Below are 26249 nucleotides of genomic sequence, written 5' to 3'. Positions count from 1 at the left end.
AGTGCTCTGGAAAACACAAAGTGCACTAAGGTGGCTTTAGTTTAAATGAATTTTCACTGGGAGATCTTACCATGGGCTGCAACATAGGCTGCAAAGGAATCTCTGCTCCAGCACCTGGAGCATCTCCTCCTCCTTCCTCATTGACCTGGGTGTCTGCAGAGCTGTTCCTCTCACATATTCCTACTCCTCTCTCTTGAGGAGGTTTTCTTCTCCTTCTTAGACACATCATCCCAGAGGTGTTACCAGTGCTGCTAATGCCTTGGCCAGCCTTGGTTCCACTGGACATGGGAGCTTCTCACAGAAGCCATCCCTGGGGCCCGCCTGCTAAAGCAAACCTTGCCACACAAACCCACTCCATCCTCCCACAGCAAAGCTTGACAACTAAATTAAACAGCATGAGGTTTTTGCCCAACGGCACTGCTAGGAGACTCTACACATATACTTAACCATAGGTGTCTGTAGATGTGCACGCATCCACGGGTTAGTTTGTGAAGAACACTGCTTCACTTGTGGTTTTGAGCACATGGAGAAGACTTCCTGCACATTTTGCATGATGTTTGATGGCTGAGCCATTTTTGGTACTGTTTTAAACAAATCATATCAAACAACTTATACTGTTCATATCAAAGTAAGACAAGTAAAGAGTGAAAAATTTATCCTTGTCTGCAAATGCCAGTTTCAAGAGCTTAACTGTTTGGTTGTAGGGGTAAATTTCACTGGGATAAGTTTCATTTATCATGGATTAAAAGAAGCTGCATAAATCCCTAGAAAGGCTTCACCATTGCTTTGATTTCTTGCCATGCATTGCTTGTTTATTTTGATTCAATTTCACGTAACAGCATGAAATTCATTCCAAAATTTTTCTGATAGTCCTGACTGATGGATTACTTCCTATCTGTGCTGCTCAGCTTCAAGTGCTTCTGTTTATGCTACTTCTGCCTTTCTTCAGCTCTATGATATGCACTTGCAGACCTGCTCATGGCCTCCTCTGTATTTCTCTTTTGCTGCTAACTTCCTTTTTAAATTTACTTTTATTTATCTTAAGAGTCATAGAATATCCTGAGAGGGATGGACCTGCATGTATCAAGTCCAACTCCTGACCTTGCACAGCACAGCCCCAAAAATCACACCACGTGCCTGAGGACATCATCCAAATGCTCCTTGAACTCTGTCAGGCTTGGTGCTGTGAACCCTTCCTGGTTCTGGAGCCTGACCACCCTCTGGGTGAAGAACCTTTTCCTAATATCCAGCCCACATCTCTCCTGACACAGCTTCATGCCATTCCCATGGGTCCTATTTATACTCCAGATGTTGTTTCCAAACCCTTTTACTCACCACAACGTCCTTCTAAATGCATTTTTCTCTCTTCCTGCCTAAACCCTTCTTTCTCCTTCCTCCTGGAGAGAAGTGGCTCCAAAGAAGGGCTCACACAGGCAGGCCATTAGGAGTGAGCTGGTAGTTTACAAGGCTGAAGGAGACTGGTTCTGCCTCCCTGAACTCTTCACAGGTTGTCTCACTACATATATTTCTCTCTATTTTTTTCCCTGTAGACAATCATGGATATTTTTTCATCATTTTCTGTCAGTTTGCTCTCACTCTGGGCTCTTCCTTTTGTTGACACTGACACTTTCAGCTCCCCTCATCAGCTTTGCTCCTTTATTAATGGCACACAGCGACACAATTTGGGTCCTGTGGTTTGACACCGGGGAACCCTTCCCTGTGGTGGGATTACAGCCTCATCCCACGCTGGAGGAGCCTTTGTGTCTCCTGCTTCTGATGCTGCATAGCATAAAATCCAGAATTTTACAGTTCAGCTGTAGCAGTCCCTGCCCTAGACTTCACAAATGTTGCTCTCTGCACCCACTGGTTCCCAGTGAAAAACTCAAATAAATGAGTTTTACAGCCTAATGGCTGCTGTTTTGTACCCTGGGCTGGGAAAGCAGCTGTGGCACATTTACAGATGCAGCTCAGAGGTCTGAGGCCACCAGTTTTCCAGGATCTTGGCTCAGAGAATCTCCCTGCCAACCTGCTTTTGCTGTCAATTATTTCCAGCTGATGAGGGACCTGCTGCAGAAGTATGAAGGAAAAGCACCACTTCAACAGTTTTCACTGCCTGTCTTTGCTTGCCACAAGACTTTCTGTGCTCTCATTTCCCAGCTCTCTTCTTGTTTCATAATTTCCTGTTATTTTTTACTGCTTCACAACTTCCAAGACTGTATCTGGGGTCTAGTAAATCGATAGGAAAAGTTGATTTCTATGGGGACGGTTTTCAAATCATCCTTATTGAACAATAGAGGGAATATTATCCAGTGTCACATAAGCACACTGACTATAAAAATCAATGGGACTTAGATTGCTAAGCCATTTAAGTCTGCTTAAATATGGTACCCATGGTTTACACAGGCTATGAAAGGAACACTTTGTTAAATGCCCAGAAGGAATTTATGAAGTATTTAGAACAGACTGGTACCTCAGAGAGGAGGAATCTTGGACTCTTCAATTAAACTATCTCAAAATAGACCATGAATTTGAATCTAACCCAAACATGTCTCCAGTGCTGGAGTGGGAATAGATGTCCTCCAAACATGCTGCTGCAGGTAATTTGCACAGCCAAAAGGAGGGAATGGGACCAGGTGGAAATCTAGCTAATAACAGGACTGGCTCCATTCTGCCTCACTTTGTAACTCACAGTTCCAGGTCCTGGGGCTTGTCAGACAAGATGGCACAAAAGTGGGGTTGCATAAATCTTGAGTTTTGGCCTCATCTCTCTGTTTTGGGCTCAGAAGTTCTGGATACAGAAAGCCAGTGTGCTGCCAATGCAGATAAGGGAAAGGAGTATCTGGAAAAGCTTTAATTGAGACAGTAATTAAGAGCTGTTTGAGAACAGTGAGGGGCTGGAGCTAGCATGTTATTGTGTCTTTCGTTTCCAATAACTGCTGAGGTTCATAAAAGCATCTGGCCTGAAAACTGAGAGGATGAAAGGATACATAAAGTGAAATTTCCAAAACTGAAAAAGGCAAACCCCCTGCCTTTCAGCAACACCAGCCACTGTGAATATATCACCTAAATACTCAGACTCTTCCCTGAATTCTGAATGAAACTGATAATGAAAATTTAAACTAAATTCTTGAAATTAAAACTTCCTGCAGATTTGTGCTCAGGAAACTGTGTGCCTCTGCAGGATCTTCACCTCTGACAACAGCTCTGCTCCTCAGGGCAGAGCTCCTTTAACTCCAGGGATGGGCAGAAAGCAGGACTGGGGGCAGAGAAGGATGAGGAGCTGCTGCCAGGTTTCCAGTTGAGATGTGGGAGCCAAAACTGCTCCTCAGCCAGCTCAGGGCTGTGAAACACATTCCCACAAGGATCAGAACAAATGCCAACTCCACAGCTTTCACAAGAAAATACAAATCCACTTCTGTGGTTTAAGCCTTCCCTTAAGAGTTAAACTCACAAATACAACTTCTGCAAGGGAAAGAAAATAGGATGGGAAAAATAGCTATCCTGAAATTCATGCTTAGGGCAGAGCATCTTCTATGGCAAATTCCTACAACATTAGGCAAGTCAATAGTAACAGCTTTTTAAAATCCATTGTAAGAGTGAACTAAACATTTACTAAATTTTAGCAGAGAGTTAAAGCAAAATAGCTTTAACAGAAAAGTTTCATGATTACATTTAAATTATACATTTTTTTCTTCATGGATATAAAAATGGTAGGCAGGAAAACCAACAGAAGTAATTTGAGTTCTTACTTTTACAGAAATTAGCACCAAGATCAATTGTTATCACAAGATGATTTTCTGCAACTAATCTTTCACAAGTATTTACACAATAGGTCTTTCAACTGAGGAAAATAAATGCAAACAAACTAACTGCGGTGCTGAACAGAAAGCAAACACATACTGCTGTAAGACTTCAAACAGCTAACAGAAAAAAAAAGGCACCTTGCATTTTGCAGAACAAACAAGACAACAGCATTCTGTGCAGCAACCCTTCAGTGTGAGCATTTGTATTGATTAAATGCAAGGAAATGCACTGGAGAATGTTTGATTCTAGTCTGAGACTGTAAGCAGGCACTCTGCTTTAAATTTCTGTCAGTTCAGGGCTTTGGTTACTGCTGTGATGCTTATTTGGATATGCATTGTCAGACTGTGCCAGAACGGCTTACAGGGATAATGTTTAAGACTAAAGTTTTTTAAGCAAAATTCAATAACTACCACTTGACTGAATAACATATCTCAAGCCTGTGATGGATTAACTTGGACATAGAAGGAGAGACATTCTCTTTTCTTGCCTTCCAAAAAGGCTCTAGAAAAGAGATAGTAAAAGTGCACCTGAAAATAGTTTCACAACAGGTTCCTAATCAGATCAATAAATAGTTTTTGATTTTCAGTAGCTGAGTTCTAGATCTAGAAAGACACAGCATGGCTTCAGGGCTAGAAAGGCTGAAAGGGCTCCACAGAAATGCCAGGCAGGCTCTAAGAAAAAGCTCTAAAAGGCTTCCAAACTACTCCAGGAGAGAGATCCAGTGGCTCCCTGGCCATGCTCCAGAAGCCATCATGGGTTCTCCTGCTCCTTAAGCTGTAGATCTAGAAAGGCTGCATACCTTAAAAAGTCCTAAATGCCTTCAGAATGATCCTCAACATCTCTAGTGAGGTCCTAAATATCTCTATCTCAGGCTTCCAGCAGCTTCTAGACCCAGAAAGCTAAAGGAATCCCTAGCAAGTTCTAGGTCTAGAAATGTCCTTTTAAATCTCTTCCTTATTCCTTCAAACCAAATTAAAAAAAAAAAAAAAAAGGAAATAGCATAAATCCTTCTGGCTGACTGAAAGCATACAAAAATGACTTCACAATGAAATTAATTCCTTAGGACTCGACTACTTATACAAGTTTCAACCATTGAAACTCTTCTGATTCCCTAAATTTTTGGCACACCTTTTGTGAGCCACCCAACAGATTTATAGCTTATGGTTACAATAGCAAAAATCACATTGTTTTTATTACCACTGTTGATATGACAAAGAATTTTAATTCTGAAGTGGCAGAAAAAAGAAATAAAAATGTAGTATATATGGATGGAGGACCTAAAGGGTTTTACATCATATCATGACTTTGCCTGGTTCTCACTGGAGACAACTACACACTGTTCAGTTTCCCATTTTGCTTTGAGCAGTTGATTGAATGGCTATTGAGTGATGTTCAGACATTTATGATTTCCTGCAATGTGACCTACATTGCTAAACTTCATAAATTTATTCTCCAAGGCAGTGTATCATTTTGCATGCCATACTCATCCCAAAGGAAGCTATCAGCAGGAGATGAGGCCCGGTTTATAAAAGCTCAATGTCCTTCAGACACTTTCAACTAATTTGTTTGTAAATGTGCTATTGTCAGAGTAACATACTGTATAAAACATCTATCATTCTGTTTACAGCTCTCTGTGACCTGAACTCCATCATGCACAGCTTTAAGAACACCCTCTCTGTGGCACACTACAAATGGGTAGAACCCATTTCTGTCCTGACATTTGCAATTTTTTCCCTCCACTGACACGGTGTCTTTTCATTACTTTTTTCCTTGGCACAGCCAATGGTAGAAAAGATGCTGCAGCAAACATGGTATCATGGAGAGGTGAACTCAGGCATTCTTAGCTGTCACTGCCCAGGCTGCAGCTCCTGCCATGGTACTTACTCTGACCAAGCCAATGCAAGAGTTTCTATCCCTGCAGTGTGACATCTCTGCAGGACAGATCACCTCAAACTCCAGACTTGTGACAACCCATTTGCTTGTCACTCCCCTGGCCCCCTCCCTAAAAAACAGCTGTGCAACATTTCCAAATGGCCAAACCAGAATACAGCATGCAATCTAAAAGGTTTGGAACAGAGACAGTAAAGACAGCTCCACACAGAGCTCAGTCATTAGTGTTATGCACTTTGTAACACAAAAAACCTGTTACATCTGTGGGAGGTCCTTTGGCCCATAAATATGTGAAGGACTGCTTGGTGAGAGGAGGAAAGCAACGTGCACACAGTTCTAGTCCTGACAATTTTAAAAACCATGGCTAAAGTAGGAACTGCCTCCATCAAAATAGCTGTTTCTTAAATCACAGGCAAACCTTGCTAGCGGATGTGGATGAACCACTGGGTTAAAACAAAAGGAGGGACATTGCCTGCTTGGCTTGGCTCTGCATCTTCCCTTCAACACCCACATTCTCTTTTCAGCATACTGGCTTGGGGCTTGGAGCCCAGGAGGGCAGGGACCAGCTTTCACTATCTGATTAGTTATGGTAGCTCTGCAGTGTAGGGAGAAACCACACACACCTGCATGTATACAGACACAGTTAAATATGCATCAGTATCTCCTTCATGCTTACATTTTGTCCATTATGTCTCTGCAACAGATGAAAAAAGACAGATGCAGTAACCAATGTATCTCAACACATTGCAGACTCCCACCAGTCTGACAAAGTTGTACTGAACATTTTCTGCAGTGCAATTCAACACAGTAGAGATAATAATTTTCTGCCAAAAATAACTGATCCACTATACTCCATCATACTGAAACCATATTTAGATACAGAGATAACCAAAGGCTACTTGCACATATGGAATAAAAGGGAGCTTTGAGAGATGCTGGTTGCTCATGAAAGCCTGACAGAAGAGCCCAAAATAAGACAGGCTTCTCATCTGGGAACCCATTCCCCAGGTGGCTAAGACAGAGTCAGGGGTTTGTGGAGCTGGGCAGTGTGACATGGGTGGAGAAAGTCTGGAGGTGGCAGGGCAGCTTGGATGAGCTGGTGGATGGTTATGTGCAAGGGCTTTGAGCATGCGCAGGCAGCATTTGGTGAGCATGGAGGTTTCTTCTAGTTGGAAGGATGCATCTAAGAGCACCTGGACTCAGGGTTCAGCTGCCTCCTTCTCACCAGCCATCCAATTCTTACAGAAGATTTTTCCTTCTTGCAGTTGCTTATTAGAAACAAATTTTTGAAAAAAAGAATTAAAACCTGTGTCTGTGTAGCAGGAAGTAAGAGGGAAGTCATGAGCAGAGTCTCCTTCACTTCCCCATCTAATACTGCCTCAACAATCAAAGGAAAGGATGCAAGCGCTGGAGAGTTCATTAAAATGTACATAGTCTTTTACTCAGTCATAATGGATTATTTATGGCAGATAATTGAAATAAATTGCTGCTTTGCAGGTGCTCAATACAAACAGAATATCTGGGCTTTAAGGGAGAAATTGCAGTATGACTTCATTGGATGCTATCTTGTGTCTATGACTAATTTCAAATTCACTGATAGAATAATTTGATTGGAATATAAATTAGTTCTGACGAAACCAGTCTGCTTTCTGTCTGATATTCAAAAAATGACATTGTACACCTCCAAGTTTGATTTATGAGCTCTCAGACTTTTTTTCACCTGCAGTTCTAATCCTATGAGCCTCTTTCCTCTCAGCTTCTGTTGAAGAGAGGCTACTTAGCTGATCCTGTACCCCTGGGAAAAGATATTTGCCCTTATACCCAAAGATCCTCTTTTAAAAAGGCTTTCAGCTTGGTTTTGCTTCGAAGTATGGATGCTAGTGACTGATTGTTCCTGCATATGCTATTATGGCTGGAACAGTTTTGTTACAGCTTCTGAAGAGTAACACTTAATTAATTGGAGGGACAGCTCATTTTTGAAAAGGTTTGAAAATGCCTCAGTGAAGACCTGTTCTGGTCTATTTCTCAGAAGCACATACTTTCTTGTGAGATACAGCTGCTCCTTACTGCACACTCACCTCTCACTACCCTTTCAATTAAGCTTGGCAAAGTCCTGGTTCCACTGAAGTCAGTGGCAAAACAGTTGCTGACTTTGCTGGGGCCACGACTTCCACTCCAGCAAAGCCAGAGAAGAAAGAACACGAAATTAAGCAGTAGAGTAAAAAGAAGCAGAGAACAAGACGACTTCATTTTGGAAAAAAACTAACAGCTTTGTGGGCTCCTTCATCCAGCAAGACCCAGAAAAAATAATAGAGTTCTTTTCTAAAAAGAAAAAAGCTCTGAAATTCTTCTGTAAGGGAAGACCACAAGTAAAATAAAAGGGCCTATTAACTGTTATTTCTGCTTTGTGTGCTTTTGTTCAGCAATTTGGAATATTTATGCTGCATTAATTACTCATAGCTAGAATAATGTATCAAAAGACACAGGAGAGGACTAAAAGGAAAGGAAGAACAGGAGTAGTTTTGCAATACTTTGCTACAGTGAAAACACAGTTATCCCTTTTTGATGGCACAATTAGAATATTGTGCATCTAATGTTAAAAGGTGCTTTTTCTTCTTTCTGCTTTTACAAGAATGCAGTTTATAATGGCAGGTACGTAGAGAAATATCTAAAGCAATGGTGTGTGTTCTGACCTACAATACTAATTAATTAATCAGCCTCATGTAATATTGCAGTTGCCCTGCAATATTCTATTCTCAACCTGGCTTAGAAGTACTTCAGCCTAAATCAATTTGGTTTTTTCTGGCAGCTCGCTTCCCCTGGTCTCACCCGGTCATCAGATCATATTTTTGTCTTTCACATATTTCTTTCCTTCCTCCAAATGTACCCAGTGAAAGTTCTGTTCAGGCTGTGCTTGCTCCGATGAGCAGACCCTCATTGCTGCTTTCAAGCGAGGTCACCATGTCCTGGGAGCTTTTTGTTCTGCTCAAAAGGCTCCACAATGCCACTGAAGCATATTGTGCCTGTGCAGATGCTGCTGGGGAGCGCCTGCAGCACTTGTGACTGCGGGAGCAATGTCAGCGTTTGCATTTTTGAGATATAGAATACATTTTCAAGCAATTCTGCTCATCTCACTCCTGCTTCCCAGCAGTCTGTCTCTCACTTCACTATTTCAAGTAGGTCATCAACAGCATCACTTATTACCCTCTCCCCTCTTCTCCATCATTCAAAGCAGGCTGTCCAGGACAACATTCCTGCCATGCATGGGTCCCCTTTAAACCCTGTTCTAGAATTCTGCCTTTTAATTTGACCTGTGCAGGCAAATTGCTTACGTAAGTAACACTGTCACATTTTTATAAGGGAGCAAAACATTTTGCAGTGTCACTGAAGTTTATGTGAGGCAACACAATATAGATGGTTCCCTCACATGGAGAACTGCTGAACAAAGGCTGATGAAGTGCAAATGTCAAGAAAAAGTCTTCAAAGCAGACCTTTCATTTTGGAACACAGCGGTGACAGTTATTAACACCATCAATCAGGTCGGAGCTATTGCTTTGGCACAGACTCGTGCCTAGTGGGACTGACATAAGCACAAGAACAAGACCATGGTTACAGGCAAAGAAAAAGCTCTTGGGATTCATTTTCTGTTGACTTGCAAATGTTTGGTCTCTGTATTTGCAGTGACTGTGCTCGAGATTGGTTTAAACAGCTCCCAAATAATACCTGCAGCCACTCACACAGATATAAATGACTTGTGGTTTGGAGCAGTGGAAATTCAGCCCACATATTTCTCATGGGAGGAAAGATACAGGATGAAATTGCAAGATGGTAGAAATATCTGCTAATTCTCTCAGCTTTCACTGTAGCATTGGAGGCAGAACAGCAAAGCTTATCACTCAAGATGAGCTGTAGTGTTTTTACTTTCACACAAAAACTCCCACAACGTCAATATAACTTCCAAGAACACTGGATCTGATGAAGTCTGGTTTCCTAAGGACTTCTGTCGCATGGCTGACTGGCTTGGGAGTTTAATAAGATCCAAGTGCGAAATGAAGTTTTCTGTGAATGGGGCATTTATTACATCCTGAGTAGAATCTCTGGAGTTTAATAAAAGAAAGCTTATGCTGCAATATTTCCTTTTGAAAGGGCACTTTAGGTTTCTGTCCTCCAGCTGGATTAATATTTTTTATGGAACATGTAGGAATTTAATTGCTGTGAAGGTGGGTGTTTCTCTACAAATTTGTTTGAAATTGGCCCAAGCTTTTAATTTACTGTGAGGAGGAGAATACTGACAGACAGACAGACTGACAGACAGACAGACACATACCCACACAATGTGCTCTCAGCTGCTATCAATAAACTAGCTAAAAAATATCAGAGTACCGTAGGGATGTGCAAACACGAAGAGAGTGTGTACATGTGAGATAAAAAACAATCTAGAGAGGCCTCTGGTCTAGACAAGGATCCAGCCCAAAGCCATCAGGCAGTGAAACTGAATGATGATCCCATCTCTTTTCTTTCTCTCTCCATCCAAGTCCCTTCCCTTGGCACTCCTGTTGTGGCTCATGACCATGTAGGTGCCTGCTGAGCTCCTGGCATCAATAGTGAGTGTTGAGCACATCCACACAGATATTCACATGCAGAGCTCTGAAGAGCCATTTTCTTTAGGTTTGCTCTATTAACTAATTGAAGAACACTGAAATGATCTGTGCAGAGAAGAAAAGTCATCCAAGTTCTGAACAGGCTGAAACAGTTCTGAGAATGCCTGTGCACCATTTAAACAGTTCAACTGAGTGTCCCTTTCCTTCTAAATTCAGATTAAAAGCCCCCAGTGAAGTATGGGATCAAAGTAATTAGAACTTGGTCATTTATTTCCCACAACCTATAATCTTTTCAGCCCCATCTGTCCTTTCTTGCCCTGGTTATGAATCAAGAATATTATGCTTAAGAAGGAGAAGGTGGTAAATAACAAACACATAACAATAAACAAGAATAATACCATGAAAACTGATATTGGAAATAATGATTAAATCCTTTCATAATCAACTCATTTATTAAAGTGAATGCCTTAAAGCTAAAGCTTGTCATTTATGGTGGTGTTTGCAATAGACAGTTACTCTACATATTTACTCCAAGAGTACATTTTTGTACTTCAGTAAATTAAGAAATACTGATTTTGGGCAAGTTGTTGATTTTACTGTCAGAACAAATTTAGCTTTGAGAAATGATTTTATTAACCTATTTCCTAAGTCTCTCTATATACACAATTTGTGAGCAACCCACATTCTCTTGATTTAAATGCCATTTGTAACTTAGCCAAAAACTAATTTAAGTGGAGATGGGCCAAATGCATTTTTCATTTATGTTTATGCCATTCTGGAATAAACTCAGCAGTCTTGCAAGGATATGCACTTGTTTCTAAGTGACAATATCATTCCGTTATTTTCATTGATATCATTCCAGATCAACATGCTTGACTTCAAGGGGGTGTGGTTATATCATAGGCTTTTCTGGTTATCAGCAACAGTTTTAGAAGAAGATGACTGAGCAAATTTGATACAGTTACTTTTCAGAACATGCAGTCTCGGTATTTATTCCATGTCTATGATCTACTGTGTATGTGAAATACCTCAAGGGTGTGGATTTTGTGGAACTTCAATGAAGAGGTTTACTTAAATCCCCTCAAAACAAATCCTCCAAACAAGAAATGCTTCCGAAGGCTTCATGTTGCAGTGTCCACACTGTGACTTCCCTTATGAGTGAAAAATATACAGAAAATTATATAGTATTGCTACCCTTAGAAAATGAGACTGGCCACTTTTTAGGAATATGTTTATAAGCCATAATTTATTATGTTTTTTAGAATATTTACTGTCATGCATTCATAATTTAATTGAAGACTATCTCAATTTAGGGGTAAGGCCATTTCTTAGTTTCCCACAATACTGACAAAATTGAAATTTTTTGCAAAATATGCAGCCATATTTTCTTGTAGCATGGAAACATCTGAAGTGTTCATAAAAAAAAAAAAAAGGGTTTATTCCTGCTTCTGTGAAAAGGAGACTGTACCCCAGATGAATGAAGAATGATTTGCTCTATGACATCTTTCTTCTTACCTATGACTTTGTAGAAGCCCATCCTCCATGGAATTGAACTATGTTGTAGGGTGAGCTAAATGAAACTGGTTTCTGGCAAGTAGCCATCCTAAGAAGAACTAGGATTTTAGGGCTACTTAAATCTACTTTACAAATTCAGCACATTTGATTTCAGCCCCAAATGTTTACTTTTGAAATTCAGTTTTAATTTAATAAATAAAAAAATTTTATTTCTAAATTTGCCAGCCCCCTGCTGAGACTTATTTGCTAACGGGGAGTTGCATTTTTCAAAAGGAAATGAAAACAATTAAAACTCCCTATTTGAGATGTAGCGAGACATTTTCTTACTGAGCAAAATCAGCAAAAATTTGAACACAAATACACAGCACATATTACATTAGGCAAATAAAGCAATTATTTGTAGAGCCTGAGAGTGCAGATCCAGAAGGAGAAGGCAGGGAGCAGACGCTGCACCTGGCACCCTTCCCTGACCTCAGAGATACCTGATCTGGTTAGGGGTGCCCCAGGCAGTTGTTAGATGTGTCCAAGGAGTGAGTGCATGTGCTGCAGGCAGCTGTGGCTCCATGAAGCACAGCTCCTGCCAGCTGCTGGGCAGCAGTGCAGCAGGAATGCTGCTGCCTGCCAGCTGCTGCTCAGCACCTGCAGGACAGGCTGGCCTCAAGGCCAGGGGCAGAGCAAGAGCCAAGGTGCCCAGAAGCTGTTTAATCTTAAAACCATTATCAGAATAATTGAAGTTTGGGCTTAGCACAACTAAGCCTGTTGACTCTGTTCTGCTTTATATGGAATAATTGCACATCAACTGGACCTGAGAGAATACAAAGGCCTGTCTGTCTTAGAACAGGGAGGCTGAGATTCCCCTCCCCACATTTGCAAACACATAGGGTCTACTGAAACAGTAAACACACAAAAGAGAAAGAAGTTTCAGCTCAACATGAGGAAGAAGTTCTTTCTGTTGAGTGTGGCAGAGCACTTGGACACCAATAACACTGGAACACCTCCCAGGGAGGTCTTGGAGTCTTCCCTCTCTGGAGACATCCAAACCCTCTGGATGCATTCCTGTGTCACCTGCCCCAAGTGACCCTGCCTTGGCAGGGGGGTTGGATTGGGTGATCTCCAGAGGTCCCTTCCAACTATAAGAATTCCGTGATTTGGTGACATGTGAAATGGAACACAGACACTTTTCCCTGTTCTGATTCTAGTAACAAAATCCCTGAGTGCTTCTGCGACAGCAGCATTAGATCCCTTCATTTGACCCTTCTTTCATAAGAACTAACCAAAACATTGACCACACATTCTTCAGGTATGTGAATGCAACACCACAGTCATTTGCTATTACTCAAAATCTACTTAGAAACAAGCAACAAGCTCTTACCATTGTTATGCATTGAATTTTAACTGTGATTCTCCAGTTGTGAAGGACGGAGGAAAGGGCAGGGAGAAAATGAAATGAAAAATTAACCTGATCTTGGTTATTAGCTGACACAGTCCATAATAGCTTAGTATGTCACTTGAATGCCTCAACATTTTTTCAAGTACAGCTTCTCCCCTGTTTTGAAGCTGATTAATTCAATTATTTCTTGGCAAAGGCCAAGTCCTTCCTTGTGCTGTCTGTAGGTATGGCTCGCTGACTAGCCAAGAGTACCATTTATGTTTCTCCATTATTATCCATATTTCTTTTTTAGCACAAACTAGAGATGTGATAAGTTCTTTCTTTTATTCCTACTTCTTTCACTATTCTTTTTTTTTTTTTTGCTCTTGACGTAAGAACTGAAAAGCATTTTGAGAAATGGAAATGCAATAGTTTCACCACAATATTGCTGCTTTGTAATTACTTATTCTAATTCTCCTCCATGACTTAGAAGAGATTTAGATGTAAACAGAATATCTATTTTTTTCCATTTACTAGTTCAAGCAAATCAGTCTGAATGCTGGACTAAAGGAAAGCACTTTAAACTTCTGATTACCTTCTTAGAAGATCAGAGTAGCAAGCAACTTTTTAAAGCAGTTTGTATTTACATAAGAATGTATATATATTCTCTATATATTCACAGGCCATCTCCTGGGAAAAAAAAAACAACCAAGTGTAGTTTTCCATTTATACACCTTAGAATAATCATGTGAGTGGAAGAACTATTCCATACGGTGCCATTCAGAATTATCTGACTCATCCAGCATATTCGATATACAATCTTGGTACAAGACAGTAGGTGATCTGTCTCTACAATGTGTATCAAAGTGACAACACATAAAAACGAGGTGTCTACCTGAGTGATGTCCATCCCAGAGTCACAGCTCAATGGCTGGGTTGATGTGAGGCCATTTGAACCTATTATTGTTGTGATCACACCATTCTCATCAATTTTCCGTATCATTGTACCATCAACGAAGTAAATAAATCCGTGCTTATCTACAGTGATACCTGGATGAAGAGGAAGAGTAAGAAGAGTGTTAGTGCTGGCATTATCTGGATTAAAAAGTAACAGCTTAAAATGTTTCCTCTCTTCTTACACTACAAAAATCTGCCAATTTAAAAAAGTATGATTTTTCCCCCACCCATTACTATTTGAGGCTTAGACAAACTGTATATGGAATGCTCATTCCCATCTATCAGATTAGCTTTGACTTAAAGAGGGAACATGTGAGGATGAAACAAAACAAAACAGCAGAGGCTTTGCTTTTAATGTAATTTTACATACAGAGAACAAGGCTCTTCAACAACTTAATGTCTATCACCAAGTGGGCAATATTAGCTTTTCTAAAAACTTATCTTACAGTTGATTTGTCTTCATTTCCATTTCACTTTCTTCATTCTTATGCACAGACAATTTTTAAATTGCTGCAGTCTCTGAATGATGAAGAGTGTCTGAGCAAGGAAGAAGAACCCACAGAAGGCCAAAGAGACCTGTTCTGATACGGGCTGTACATACAAGTGGCGCAGATCAGGCTCTACTCAGCAGGCAGAAGGAGCAGCTGTGCTGCAGGATGGATCACAGTGCAGTGCTGCCCAAAATGATGGTCCTGAACTGGAACCAGGCTCATGACATTTGTAGTCATCAGCTGGGGCAGTTCTCCCACTCCCGGATCCGCAGCAGCTCCTGCAGCACTGCACTGCACAAGGGATGGAACTCAAATGCCAGAGATGGAACTGCAATTCCAGGGCTCTGCACAGGAAAGGTCAGGGTCCTCTGCATTTCAGTGGGGAAACTGAGGAATGGAAGGTTTGCTGTCTCCCACCAGCACCTCACGCAACAACTCATGCTCAGCCCTGTTCTGCCTCAGTTTAACAGCTCCTCTGCAGCTCTTCCTGCATTGGAACTGTAAGTAAGATCTAATTTCCCTCAAATATTGAAAATATAACTAGAAGAGCACTTCTATTCATGTTAGACTTGTGAAATCCTTTCTACCAAAACCGCTCAATTTCTTGCTTTAAACTACTTCCTAATTTCCCATTTAAAATTGCATAACTTTGCAATTACAGCAGCTGCTGTGCACAGCCAAGCTATTTTAATAATGAATTTATGTTCTGCTACACAGAAATGAAAGGCAGAGGACTTGAACAGATGGTCTGGACAGTGGCTTATATGGTTCTTGATTTTTGTCCTCTGCATTTAGCACAACTGAAGGCTGTATGTACTCTGAGTTTACAAAATACTTGTCTGCAGGCCAGCTTAGGATCCCATACAGCAATTCCACATGCCATTAAAAAAGAAAAATAGCCTCAAACTGTATTTCCTCAGCTTCCAACCCCAACTCCTTGTACTTAAGGTTTTTTTGTTTGAGCAGTTACAGCTGGAAGAAAGGGAGATTAAGCAGTCTGGGGGGAAAAGGCAAGACCAGGAAACCCTGATGCAGAACATGCATCTCAGGACTGGGAAGAGGGGGTGATGGTGTCTCCAAGCCCCTAAACATATCTTTACCTGGCAGCTGGAAGTGCCTGGGGATTGAGTTTGAGTTGCACACATAACTGAGTGTAATATGCTTTCTCTTGCAGTGTTAACACCTGGGGGCAGGCTCCCAAGACAATCTGCCCATGACTGGTTCTGAGGTGCCTCTTCACCACAGGTGATGTTCAGGCACCTTGCAAAGGCCTGAGGGTATGATCAGAACGTAGTGAGGGTATCACCACATAAAAAATCCAAAAGCCACAGCAGTTAACTTTAGTGTGCAACACTCCCTACTGCATCCAGCTCTCAGGTTATCGGCACAGTGTTGGGAATTGAAACTAATTCTTTAAATTACCAATGCAATGTATCCATCTGGCTGTGAAATGCCCTTAGAGGAGGATATTCACCATCCTGTCACCTCCTCCATCCAGAACAAAAAGTGCCCATGGACTGCTAAGTGCCCAAGGTACAGGGCTAGGCTCTATCTCCTCATTATGTGAGATGGCTGAAGGTTCTGCAGGACAGATGTCACCTAGGGAACTGAAATCATCTGGTGGGGGTTGGATGGGTCAGCTGGGTAAAACTGGAAGGTTATAGAAAGGCTGAAAGAGGAGCAGACAGTCTCAGAGCCTGACTCCCTGCCAGCCTGCGAGCTCATAAATCGTGACTCCTTGGTACTGGCTCCCTTAGAGGATCTTCACTCTTTAATTAGAAAGTAACTGCACCTTTGGAAACTCCAGAATGACTGGCAAGCTCCTGGCTGTCATCTGTTCCTGAGAAGTCCAAACCTAAAAGGCTGAAGGTGAGCTGAGGTAAAGAGTGAGTCTGAGAAGCAAAGAGGTTTGCTTTGGTGTTGGGGTGACATGTGCACTCCAGCTTTGGGAAGGGATGGGCCCATGTACCTCTATCACTGATCCTGCATCATGTAGTGACATTAGATGGGATCTGATTTGCTTTCCAGTGTGCTTCACAAGCTGAAATGAGAAACCTGCTGTGGGTGGGGAGGGCAGCAATGGACTGTGTCTGAGCCTGCCTTTGCAGAGGGGAGGTGCTGCACGGTGAGCTTTGCTTCTCAGCTGGATCAGATCCACAGCACAGACAGCACAAGGCCAGGATCTGTCACCAGGGCAAGTGCATCTTCTGTTTTGCGCAATTTGCCTGAGAACAGATGGCTGTGTTGGCTGCAAACCATCCATTATATAAAAATCAAAAATTATGCTGCAATGAAATAAAGCTACTCAGCTGTGTTGTTGAATGGATTTCAAACACTGACTATATAAGAAAATCAAGGATCTTTTAATGTTTCTAGTGTTTCTAGCCCTCCAGCCACTGCAGAAAAGCAACCTGCCTGCAAGGGAAGGATATAGGCCAGTGCAATGGCATAAATAAAACCATCTCTTGAGTATTTGCACTAAATTCCTGGTACTTCCTAATAAGCCACTTTCTTCAAGTACCACTGACTGTATAGATGTTCAGCAATGACTGCTTCCAGAGCTTATGACTCTACAGTAAAACAACACAACTTTACCTACCTCAAAAAATGACTTATGCATTTAAGTCTTGTTGACAAATACCCTACATAAAGCATCCACTGGAAAACAATACAGATTGGTGGCTAAACTGTCCCAATTTATTCATTAGAGTTGGATTCATTAATGCTCCTGTCACATCTTACATGATGCTACATATAATCTGTACTCCAAGAGCTTATTTTAATCCTTTTCTGACGTACAGTGTAGTGCAGAATCAAATCACACACAGCACAGCAATTGTGCTTTAATCACCAAGGAACTGGGGGAGGAAACATGCACATGCTGAGGGTAATGAATTGCACTTGAGTGCAAGTGGGAGCATTGCTCAACCCTTGAGTGAGTAAGAAAGGTAATTTTTTTTTCCAGAGAAGGAGATGTACTTTGTATCAGGCTCTGGGTCTGATTCTGTTTTTCTTTTTTTAAGGAACTGTAACACTAAATTCTATGCCTAAATGATGATGTCTTTGGGCACTAAAGGGACCTATGACCTATTGCACATATGACAGACTTACCCTGCTTACATACAGATTGCTCATTAAAAACTGATGGCTGGGTAAGGACAAAATAAATCTGTGCCAGGATTTAGTCTCATTGTTTGACTCAGAGCTGAGTATCAGTCTTGCTGAGTGAGATGCTCATGCTGCAGGACTGGTTTTGTCATATTTTAGTCCTGGGAATGCCCTATATAGGACTGAATTTTGTACCTGAATGTGAAACAGTAGTTTTTATGAAGATCTATCTCCAGTGGATTTACATGCAGACATTTTTGAGCAATATTTATAACACTCAGAGGTCTTTTAATCAGTACCATTTGAATTCTGTTAACTAACATTAAAAATTAACCGCCAGTAATGCTGTCAAATGTGGTGACTAAGTATTATTACTAGAAAGACTATTTTTTATAACTGTTTTCTCCAACAAATAATAATTAGTACAGGAGCTGGGTACACCCATGATAAACATGACTCTAACCTCTCCTGTTATTTGCTCTCCAGAGTTTTGGTTAAAGGGTTATTTCCCTTGGCAGCTCTGCCTTAGAGCACATACATACACCATTATAAATGCAAATAGCACTCAGAAAGCAAATGACTGCTTTTTGTGTAGTTATCATAGGTATAAATTCAAAATATATATGATCATTCAGTCTAGAAATTTTGGCATTTCAGGAGTTAACCTTATAGTGCTAAAAATATGGATTAAAAGTAATATAGTAAATACCCTATTAAGATATTTTCTTTTTTACCCTGTGTCATATCCCACACTTGCATTCTAAGAGAAGCTTTTTTTGGGAACAAATCCTTTTCAAACATGTCAATAAAGAGCAGCTAGAACTGTATGTTGCCCACTTCTTGAAATTCTACTTTACACTTTTTGCTCAGCTGAAAAGTTACAAATGAGCATTCTATATTGAAAACTTCTAATTAAACTTCTGAAGAATTTTTAAAACACCATCTACAGCTACTGGTGAGGATGGATAAAAGAGAATGCCACCTTCTGCTGAAGAACAACTGTATTTAGAAGGAACTTGAGATTCTCATAAAACTTTTAATAGGAAGAAGTGAATCAAATTGGTTAATTACCATTTTATGGTGCTAAAAGGGCAAATTGCATGCCATCCATTTCTAAACTTCTAAATGTCTTCGATGCTTTTAATTAAAGCTGCCATCCAGGAACTAAAGCAATTTTATGCAATTAGTTATTTATAGGTTACCATAATACGCCACTCAAAATATGATTCAAGTGATTTCCAGTCTGTTGCCTTGTGATCTTTGTCATCTTTACTTCCTTACTGTCTCAGCAGTAGCTGCAAACTATTCAGTAGTTTTTGTCAGTTGGAACACGACTTCAGCACTTGCACTTGAGTGCTGTTCTCTTTAGAGGCAGATCAATAGCCTTGGAGCAAACAGTGTTTTTAACTACTGACTGTGAACGAAAATGTTCAGCTTCCAGCCTGAGACATGATGACTGGGGTCATCCTGCTGACATGGGTGAATGGAAAAGTGAATGATTTATGAATTCAGATGAATGCTGGATGAAATTTAGGAGAAAAACCTGCTATCCAAAAAGTTTACAATGTTCTGCAAGTTTCCCATAGTTTGGAAATCATAGGTGGCGAAGGCTACTGAAAAGAAAAATAAGGAATAAATTTAAATGAATTAAAAAGTACATGAGATTGGTGTTTTTTTGCTGATTTTATGATGCATATATAACAATGACTTGAGGCTGAAAATTACTTTGGCTTTTCTATTTCTAACTTTATATACTGCTAATGAAAAATCTAACCCATTCTACTTTCCTTTTTGACTTCTATGGAAAGGTTAAAAAGGTCTTAGGAATTTACAGAATAGCAAAGATTGCTGGAAAAATAGCATTAATCATTACCTTTGGCAAGTGTGTCTGTTGTCACAAAAGGCTGTAATAGGAATTTGGTTGTGCATCCTACTGAAAGTAAAAGGAATCTTCCAGCTGAACAGGAGCAATCCTAAATGGGCTACTGCCACTTGACAAGAGCAAAGGTTTAGTATGAACAGCTCTTACAACTTTATTTCCTTTAGAATGTATTGCTGAGGATGAGGAGCAACAAAACTGATTATTTCAGGATGCAAGCTACTAGGATGAACACATCTTCAAAACCACGATTTCTTAAAGCAATATTTCCTTAGTAAAGTAATTGCAAGCAAAATAGATAAAACTACACTGAAGAACTGATTTTTAAATTATGCTTCACTTGTGTTTTTATCTCATGGCTATTGGTCTGAGTGAAAAAGTTCTTTCCTACAGCCGTGGATAAGGTATTTTTGTGCATTGGATTTAGAACTTACTCCAACCTTCTCCATTCCCCTGGTGCTTTCTCTGAGGTCACTGCACCTGCAGTGAGGTCACTGCAGTGCATCCAAGTTCTCTGTACTCAGTATGCAGTCAAATTCCTTGAGGCACTGACATGGCTTGCACAGTATGTGCCTAGTTCCAGACACTGGTCTGGACCCAGGAATCAAAAAGTAGACACTGCAGGACCTTAAATGTTTACATCTTTAAATTTAGCCCTTGGGTTTCCAAAAGGTGTAAATCACCCTGATGTTTAGGGTGGCATCACTGGAGGCACCTACTGTTTTCACAGAAGTTACACAGCTTGCATCCCAGCAGAGCTGTCCTGGGTGAGTGCTGCTCACAGACACAAGGCAATGAAATCAGATGTTAATGGACACTTTTCTCACCCTGCTGCCTGGGAGACCCTGGAGCTCAGCAAGAAAGTGGTAACCTGATTGTCTCAAACTCTCACTGCCTCTGTCAATTATGCTTAGAAAGTCAAATCTATTTACAGGTCTAAAGCCCACTGATTTCAGAAGGGGAGGGTAGGTAAGTGTTTAATGGTGTTGATTCAAGCATTGGCTTTGCACAAGTCCCAAGTATTTCCACTCATTTTAGTGCCTCTCACTGCTCCAATACTTGATGATTAATCCAGTTAAAATCAGAACATGATCCTCAAGTACCTTACCATAAATACTGATCAGATTGTTTAAAAGATAGTGCTGGCAACTAGATGTGCCATAAATTATTTCTATTAAAAAAATCTCCAAACCCACCAAACAGAATTCCCCACCCCAAAATTAAAATCTGTTACTTGGTAAAGTTCAAGTGATTGGAATTCAGTCAATGATTAATATCTTGTGTAGTTACTTCTTCATTTTCAATATCTTCTTGTGTAATAAATGTGTTCAGCTTGTCACAGATCTTATTTTATGTCCCCACCTTGTATCATTTCACATTCTGCTTAAGTACTTGGTCATCTATTACATGACTCATTAGTCTGAGATCTCTACAGAATTAAAGAAAGTTGCAGTAAAAATAATATATTGAAGTTCAAATTTCAACTACATCAGCCATGCATGTTTGAAAGCATCTTTCAAAGTCAGCTCAACATACAATAGTGTAAGATTAATTTTCACTAAGCCCCATCTCCAGTCCTTCACAGAGAACTGGGAACAGACTGAACAAAGCTACATGTGTTGGCTATCTGTAAAATGAAAATTGTGGAAAGATGAAATCAGAATTGATTAGTGTTACTTCATTATATTTTCCTGTCTGGCATTTAAATCCTGGTCACTAGGCAAAGGCAGTCTTACCAAATAAAGATAATGAGAAAATAAACATTGATGAAAGAAATAATTAAATAACAATGTAGGACTCTCCTCAAACCTCCCTGCATGTTCAAGGAACTAGAAAAATGGGTATGAGTTCAGAAAAGTTAAAGCACTTTTCAAAGCAATTTTCATCCAGAAAAGCAAGTAAGAAAGAGAATTTGAATTTCCACCTATTAACATAGCTTTGAGGATGTTACCAAACAGGATTAAGTTTCACAAGTGTTACACAGTAGGTTTTCATATCACTTTTGCAAATGGAAAAAGAGGTAACTAGATAACTCCTTATACTCTAGATAATCCCTTATATGCTTATACAAGCAGCTAGAAGCAAAAATTAGAGTCCAACTTTTAAGATATAACTAACCAAGGTCAAACAACCACTAAATGGAGTCCTTTTTCACATACTTTCTATCAAGTAAGGGGGAAAATAATTTTTCATTTTTAATGGGAAAAAGGAATACTCAGGACAAAAAAAAAAGAATGCAAGCAAAGTAAAAAAGCTAGCAATATTAATGTATCAGCTTAAGAAATAAATACAAGTTATTTATTGAATAATGCAAGCTATTAGATTTAATAACTTGGCAATTACTCTGTCTGGGACCTTTGGTTGCACTGTAAAAATCTCAGAGGTATAAAACCAGAAACAATTCATTTATTTCTGTGGTCAAATGCTATATAACACTGTGTGTCTGTGTGTCTAAGGACTTTTAAACATAGTTGAGTAGTTTTTGTCAAAATTTCCTGCTTCCTACAGAAAACAGTTTTCTTTATACTGTTTGAATGCAATTTCAATAGAAATATGACATCTTCTGACTTGACAAATATTTCAAGAACAAGGAAAATAAGAGATCCAAAAGAATCTCTAAAACTGTAAAGTATGGGAGACATCTCTGTTTCTTAACAAAGATCTATGGGTACCAGGAAAACACTTCCTTCTACTTTCCAGGGTTATTCAACCTCTTTCAGTTCAGGGGAAAACAAGGACCTGTAGCTACTTGGCTGTTACTGATCCCACTGCTGGGGACCACGAGCTGATGCTGAATTTTGTTAGGGCCTGCACAAAAAGGGCATGTGGCTGTCCAGACTTACTTGAGATTAAAATAAAAACCTAACAAATTGGATCATTTCAAACTGATGTTATTTAGAGGAGATGCATAAATCTAAAGCACCTAGGAGTCATTGCCTGAATTTGCCAACAGAAGAGTCATTGTCTGCTCACCATTTCTTTTTAGTAATTGCTGTCTGGCCAAGAACTCCTGACTTTTGTTCTTATTCCTCCTCATTTCTTTATGACTAGAACCTTCTATTAAGGAAGGAAGTATGAGTATCTTTAAAGTAAACAGTGTATCACAACATTTTCATCAACATATTTCCCCACTAAGAAAAAAAGATGGAACAACTGATTGTATTGTAATTGGGTATCATCAATTGGAATCAGAAATAAAACATTGATCACTTTCATAGAATCAGACGTTCCTGATAAAGGATCTGAAAACCTTTGTTTTCCACTATTTTTAGAAGTGATTCATTACATTAATTAGCTGCCTGAGATTAACATTTATTTGTACTTACCTCACACTTACCTTCTATCATTAAAGACAAACTAGTCACTCTATAATTACAATGTGTCTCTTGCTAAACCTTAAACCAGGATTATTTGCTTGTCTTAGAGGTATTTCTGCCCGGATGTACATTCTAATATCCTACTATGTACAGCCTTCCTTTATTAGCTCAGGAAAAAGAATCAAAGCCCTTCCTTGGAGCCAGCTGTGAGCAGGCGCAGGGGAAGCGCAGCTCAGCCCACGCAGGGCTCTGCCTTGGGAGCTGCTGAGTACCCTTTGTTCCAAGGATTTCAGTGGGAGCTGAGGGTGATCAGCTGCTTTAGAGCACCAAATCCAGAGACTTTATCACAGTTCTAGTGCACACTGCAAGGGGATTAATTGTGGCTTTGGTGGGGATTCAAGGCTTCACATGCATTTTGCCTGTGACAATACTGGATGTACACTGACAGGGAGGCTGCAGGAAAATGCTTATTTCATGTGCAGCAGGGGAGATGCTCATCTTTTGCACAGTGTGTTAATAAGAAAGGACGAACTAGAGTTCCAAATAAACTCAATTTTGCTCGCTGATTTGAACAGCCCTGACTTACTGTGTATGAGTAAGCTCTGTTAACATTACAACACTCACCTGATGCATAACATCTGAAAAATGGACTTTGAAACCATATAATTTGTTTCAGAGTTACATATAATTAAATGTTGCCACCTTGCAATTGAAAGGTAATGAAAGAGGAGTGCTGTCATACAGGGAAGAGTAATCAGAGAATTCTAGCTGGAGCCTGCTGCCCATGCTGATCTCTCATAAAGGCTATATGGCAGACATGAGTAAGCCTCATGAAGCGATTTGGCTTAATAGTTGGTTAAATCATTGCCACAGACACATTTTTGTACATCCAGTTGCATCTAAGTTGCTCAATAATGACAGAAAATACAGGTGACCAACCCTAAGTACCCCAGATACAGACTTTTCTTACCTCTTGGGCTGTTGAGAGAGGCCTCGGCCGCCTTTCCACCATCCCCACAGTGACTCTGGTCAAAAGGAAGGCACTGATCACCTGTTCCTGCCACCACGTCTGCATTTTTGGCCAGATCCTTTGTTTCAGTGAGAGACTTTGCTTTGTAGACTTTTCTGGTGTTGGTATCTGATAAGTAAAGGGATTCTGACACTGGATCAACAGCCAAATAATATTTATGTGCAGGACTTGTACTGAAACAGAAGAGAAGAGCATCAAAGTCAACTTGTTTTTTTCTTGATAGTTTCTGCAGCAGCACAACAATTGTACTCTACTAATCTGAAGACATCAGCTCAGAGATCTGAAGAGGACAGAGGTGTGAGCGAGAGCAGCTCAAAACACCACCAGTGTCCTGCTACAGAGCATGACCAATGAGTTATGGGTCAGGGAGCTGGGGCAGAGACTGGGACTGGGGCAGTTGATCTGCCCATCAGTACCAAACCACTCAGGATAAAGCTAACTGGAGTGAATTCAGCTTAGTTGTAATTATTAGTATCAAAAGCAAGATCATTTTTCTATATCTGATACCTCCTAGTACTCTTGGCACTGAAAACAAATCTATGAGTTGCAGCAAAGTGAATCACAGGCAGTTCTGGATGGGCACAAATACCTACTCTTGGTTATTTTTATCTGTTTCTAAACCTTAGGAAATACGAAGGTGTGAAATATGGTGCCTTAATTCATGCCGACTCTATTGTCAGGAGCAAGGCAGAAGGCCAAGCACTGTCAGTGCAACCAGGGATGAATTAATGCACCATAATTCATGCACTGTCACTGCCTTATTGAGATTATAAAATGTTATTTAAAAAAATATTTACATATGTTAATTAAATGGAGGGGATCATAAATTCTAATCTGAAAACCGAGCTGCATCTTATTATCCAGTAAGACTTTAAGTTTCTTTTTCAGTGCAAAGTTAATTTCCAGTTAGAAGAAAATTTTTAAGCACGTGGCACACCATGCTAGTGTCCTGAGCCTGCAGTAGGGCCTAATTAAAAATCCAGATAGAGAGCCTTTAAATCACACTGCTGGTTACTGAAATGGTGGGAGACAGGCACAGGCTGAGAGTTTAGGTGCTCAGAAAATAATTTTAACAACAAATAATTCTAACAACTTTTAACAACTACTGTGCTCCTCTTAGGGGGAGGAGGAGATTTCTGGAAAGTGGCTGGGTTCTATATGCCCAGTTAGATTAAAGAAATTGCAAAATATATCCCCCCTTCTTATTTTTTCAGGAGATATTTTATTAATATTGGTAAAATTAACTAACACCTAAGATTGCTGCAACAAAGTTGTGAAGTGAGTTCCTCCTCTCACCTGGGCCAGTTCTGTTTGTGGTGGGTTTGACAATGCTCAGTGATATTCCCAGAGCTGGGGAACAGATGTGAAACCCAGTCCTAGGAACTACAGGGAATGAGAGGGCAGTGGTATGATGAAAGATGAGTAAGAGGATGAGCTAAAAGCAATTAATGCCAAGGTATCACCACTATAAAATTTGTTTGTTGAAAATATCAAGAATCATTTTTGCTCTCTGGATTGAGGTCAGGAGTCACTGGCCAGCCAAATGATGACTTTTAAATAAAACATTTCTACGAAAAAAGTTGCAAGGAGAATTCTAGATTTTAAATAAACATGTTGTTCAGCATGCAGAAACTGCAGAGAACCAGGGGTCACTCTATATTCTCCTTGTAGACACATTTTCTGTCATCCTTGTCGTTAGATTTAATAGACCAGCTGTTAGAAAACTCTTCATGTTTATGCTTAATGCCTTGCATACTAAAATGCTTAAAGAGTATAGTAAAAAATGGAACACAATTAAAAAAACTTGCTATTTTTGCAGAAGATTGTAATCGATAGAAATCTGAGTTGATTTAAATTAACCTTTTGAAAACTATATGAAGTAAACTAGGATTTAAAATTAATCTTTGCAGTACTGTTCTGTACTAAATTTTTCTCTGTACTTTTCTTGAAGTTTAGTTTCCATTTTTACCAGTTAAACAGCTTTGCTATAGCTTATTAAAATCATGATGACAAGAAAAACAAATGGGATAAGGTGTTTGTAAACACCAAAAATAAGATCAGTGGCATTTTCTATTTACTGGTTGCCAAACTCTCCCTTTTTACGCTTTATTGTCTTTTTTACATGGTAGAAAGAACTCCTGTGAAGGCTAAAAGTTGTGTAGAGGAGTTGGATTTTGAAGCCTTTTCCTGCCTGTAATGTCAGGAGCCATCTTTTACCTGCTGCTTCTACGTGTTTTTTTGAGCAGTCTATAAATTTCCACCATGACTATGACCTTTACAGCCTCAAG

General features: G+C 40.0%; 1 protein-coding gene across 1 annotated transcript in view; it reads right to left on the bottom strand.

The window, feature by feature from the left end:
* The window catches only part of TENM1 (teneurin transmembrane protein 1), a 776438-nt gene that overhangs the window by 33908 nt on the left and 716281 nt on the right, over nucleotides 1–26249 (bottom strand). The window contains exons 25-26 of the mRNA XM_066559708.1: nucleotides 23902–24134; nucleotides 14075–14229 (exon numbers count right to left, since the gene is read on the bottom strand). Of these exons, the coding sequence (XP_066415805.1) occupies nucleotides 14075–14229; nucleotides 23902–24134 (388 nt within the window). The remainder of the gene's footprint in view (nucleotides 1–14074; nucleotides 14230–23901; nucleotides 24135–26249) is intronic.

Source organism: Molothrus aeneus, chromosome 14 (genome assembly GCF_037042795.1).
Source record: "Molothrus aeneus isolate 106 chromosome 14, BPBGC_Maene_1.0, whole genome shotgun sequence".
In the NCBI taxonomy this organism is placed as follows: domain Eukaryota; kingdom Metazoa; phylum Chordata; class Aves; order Passeriformes; family Icteridae; genus Molothrus; species Molothrus aeneus.
Note: the sequence above shows the minus strand (reverse complement) of the source record. Positions and strands in the feature narration are given on the sequence as shown.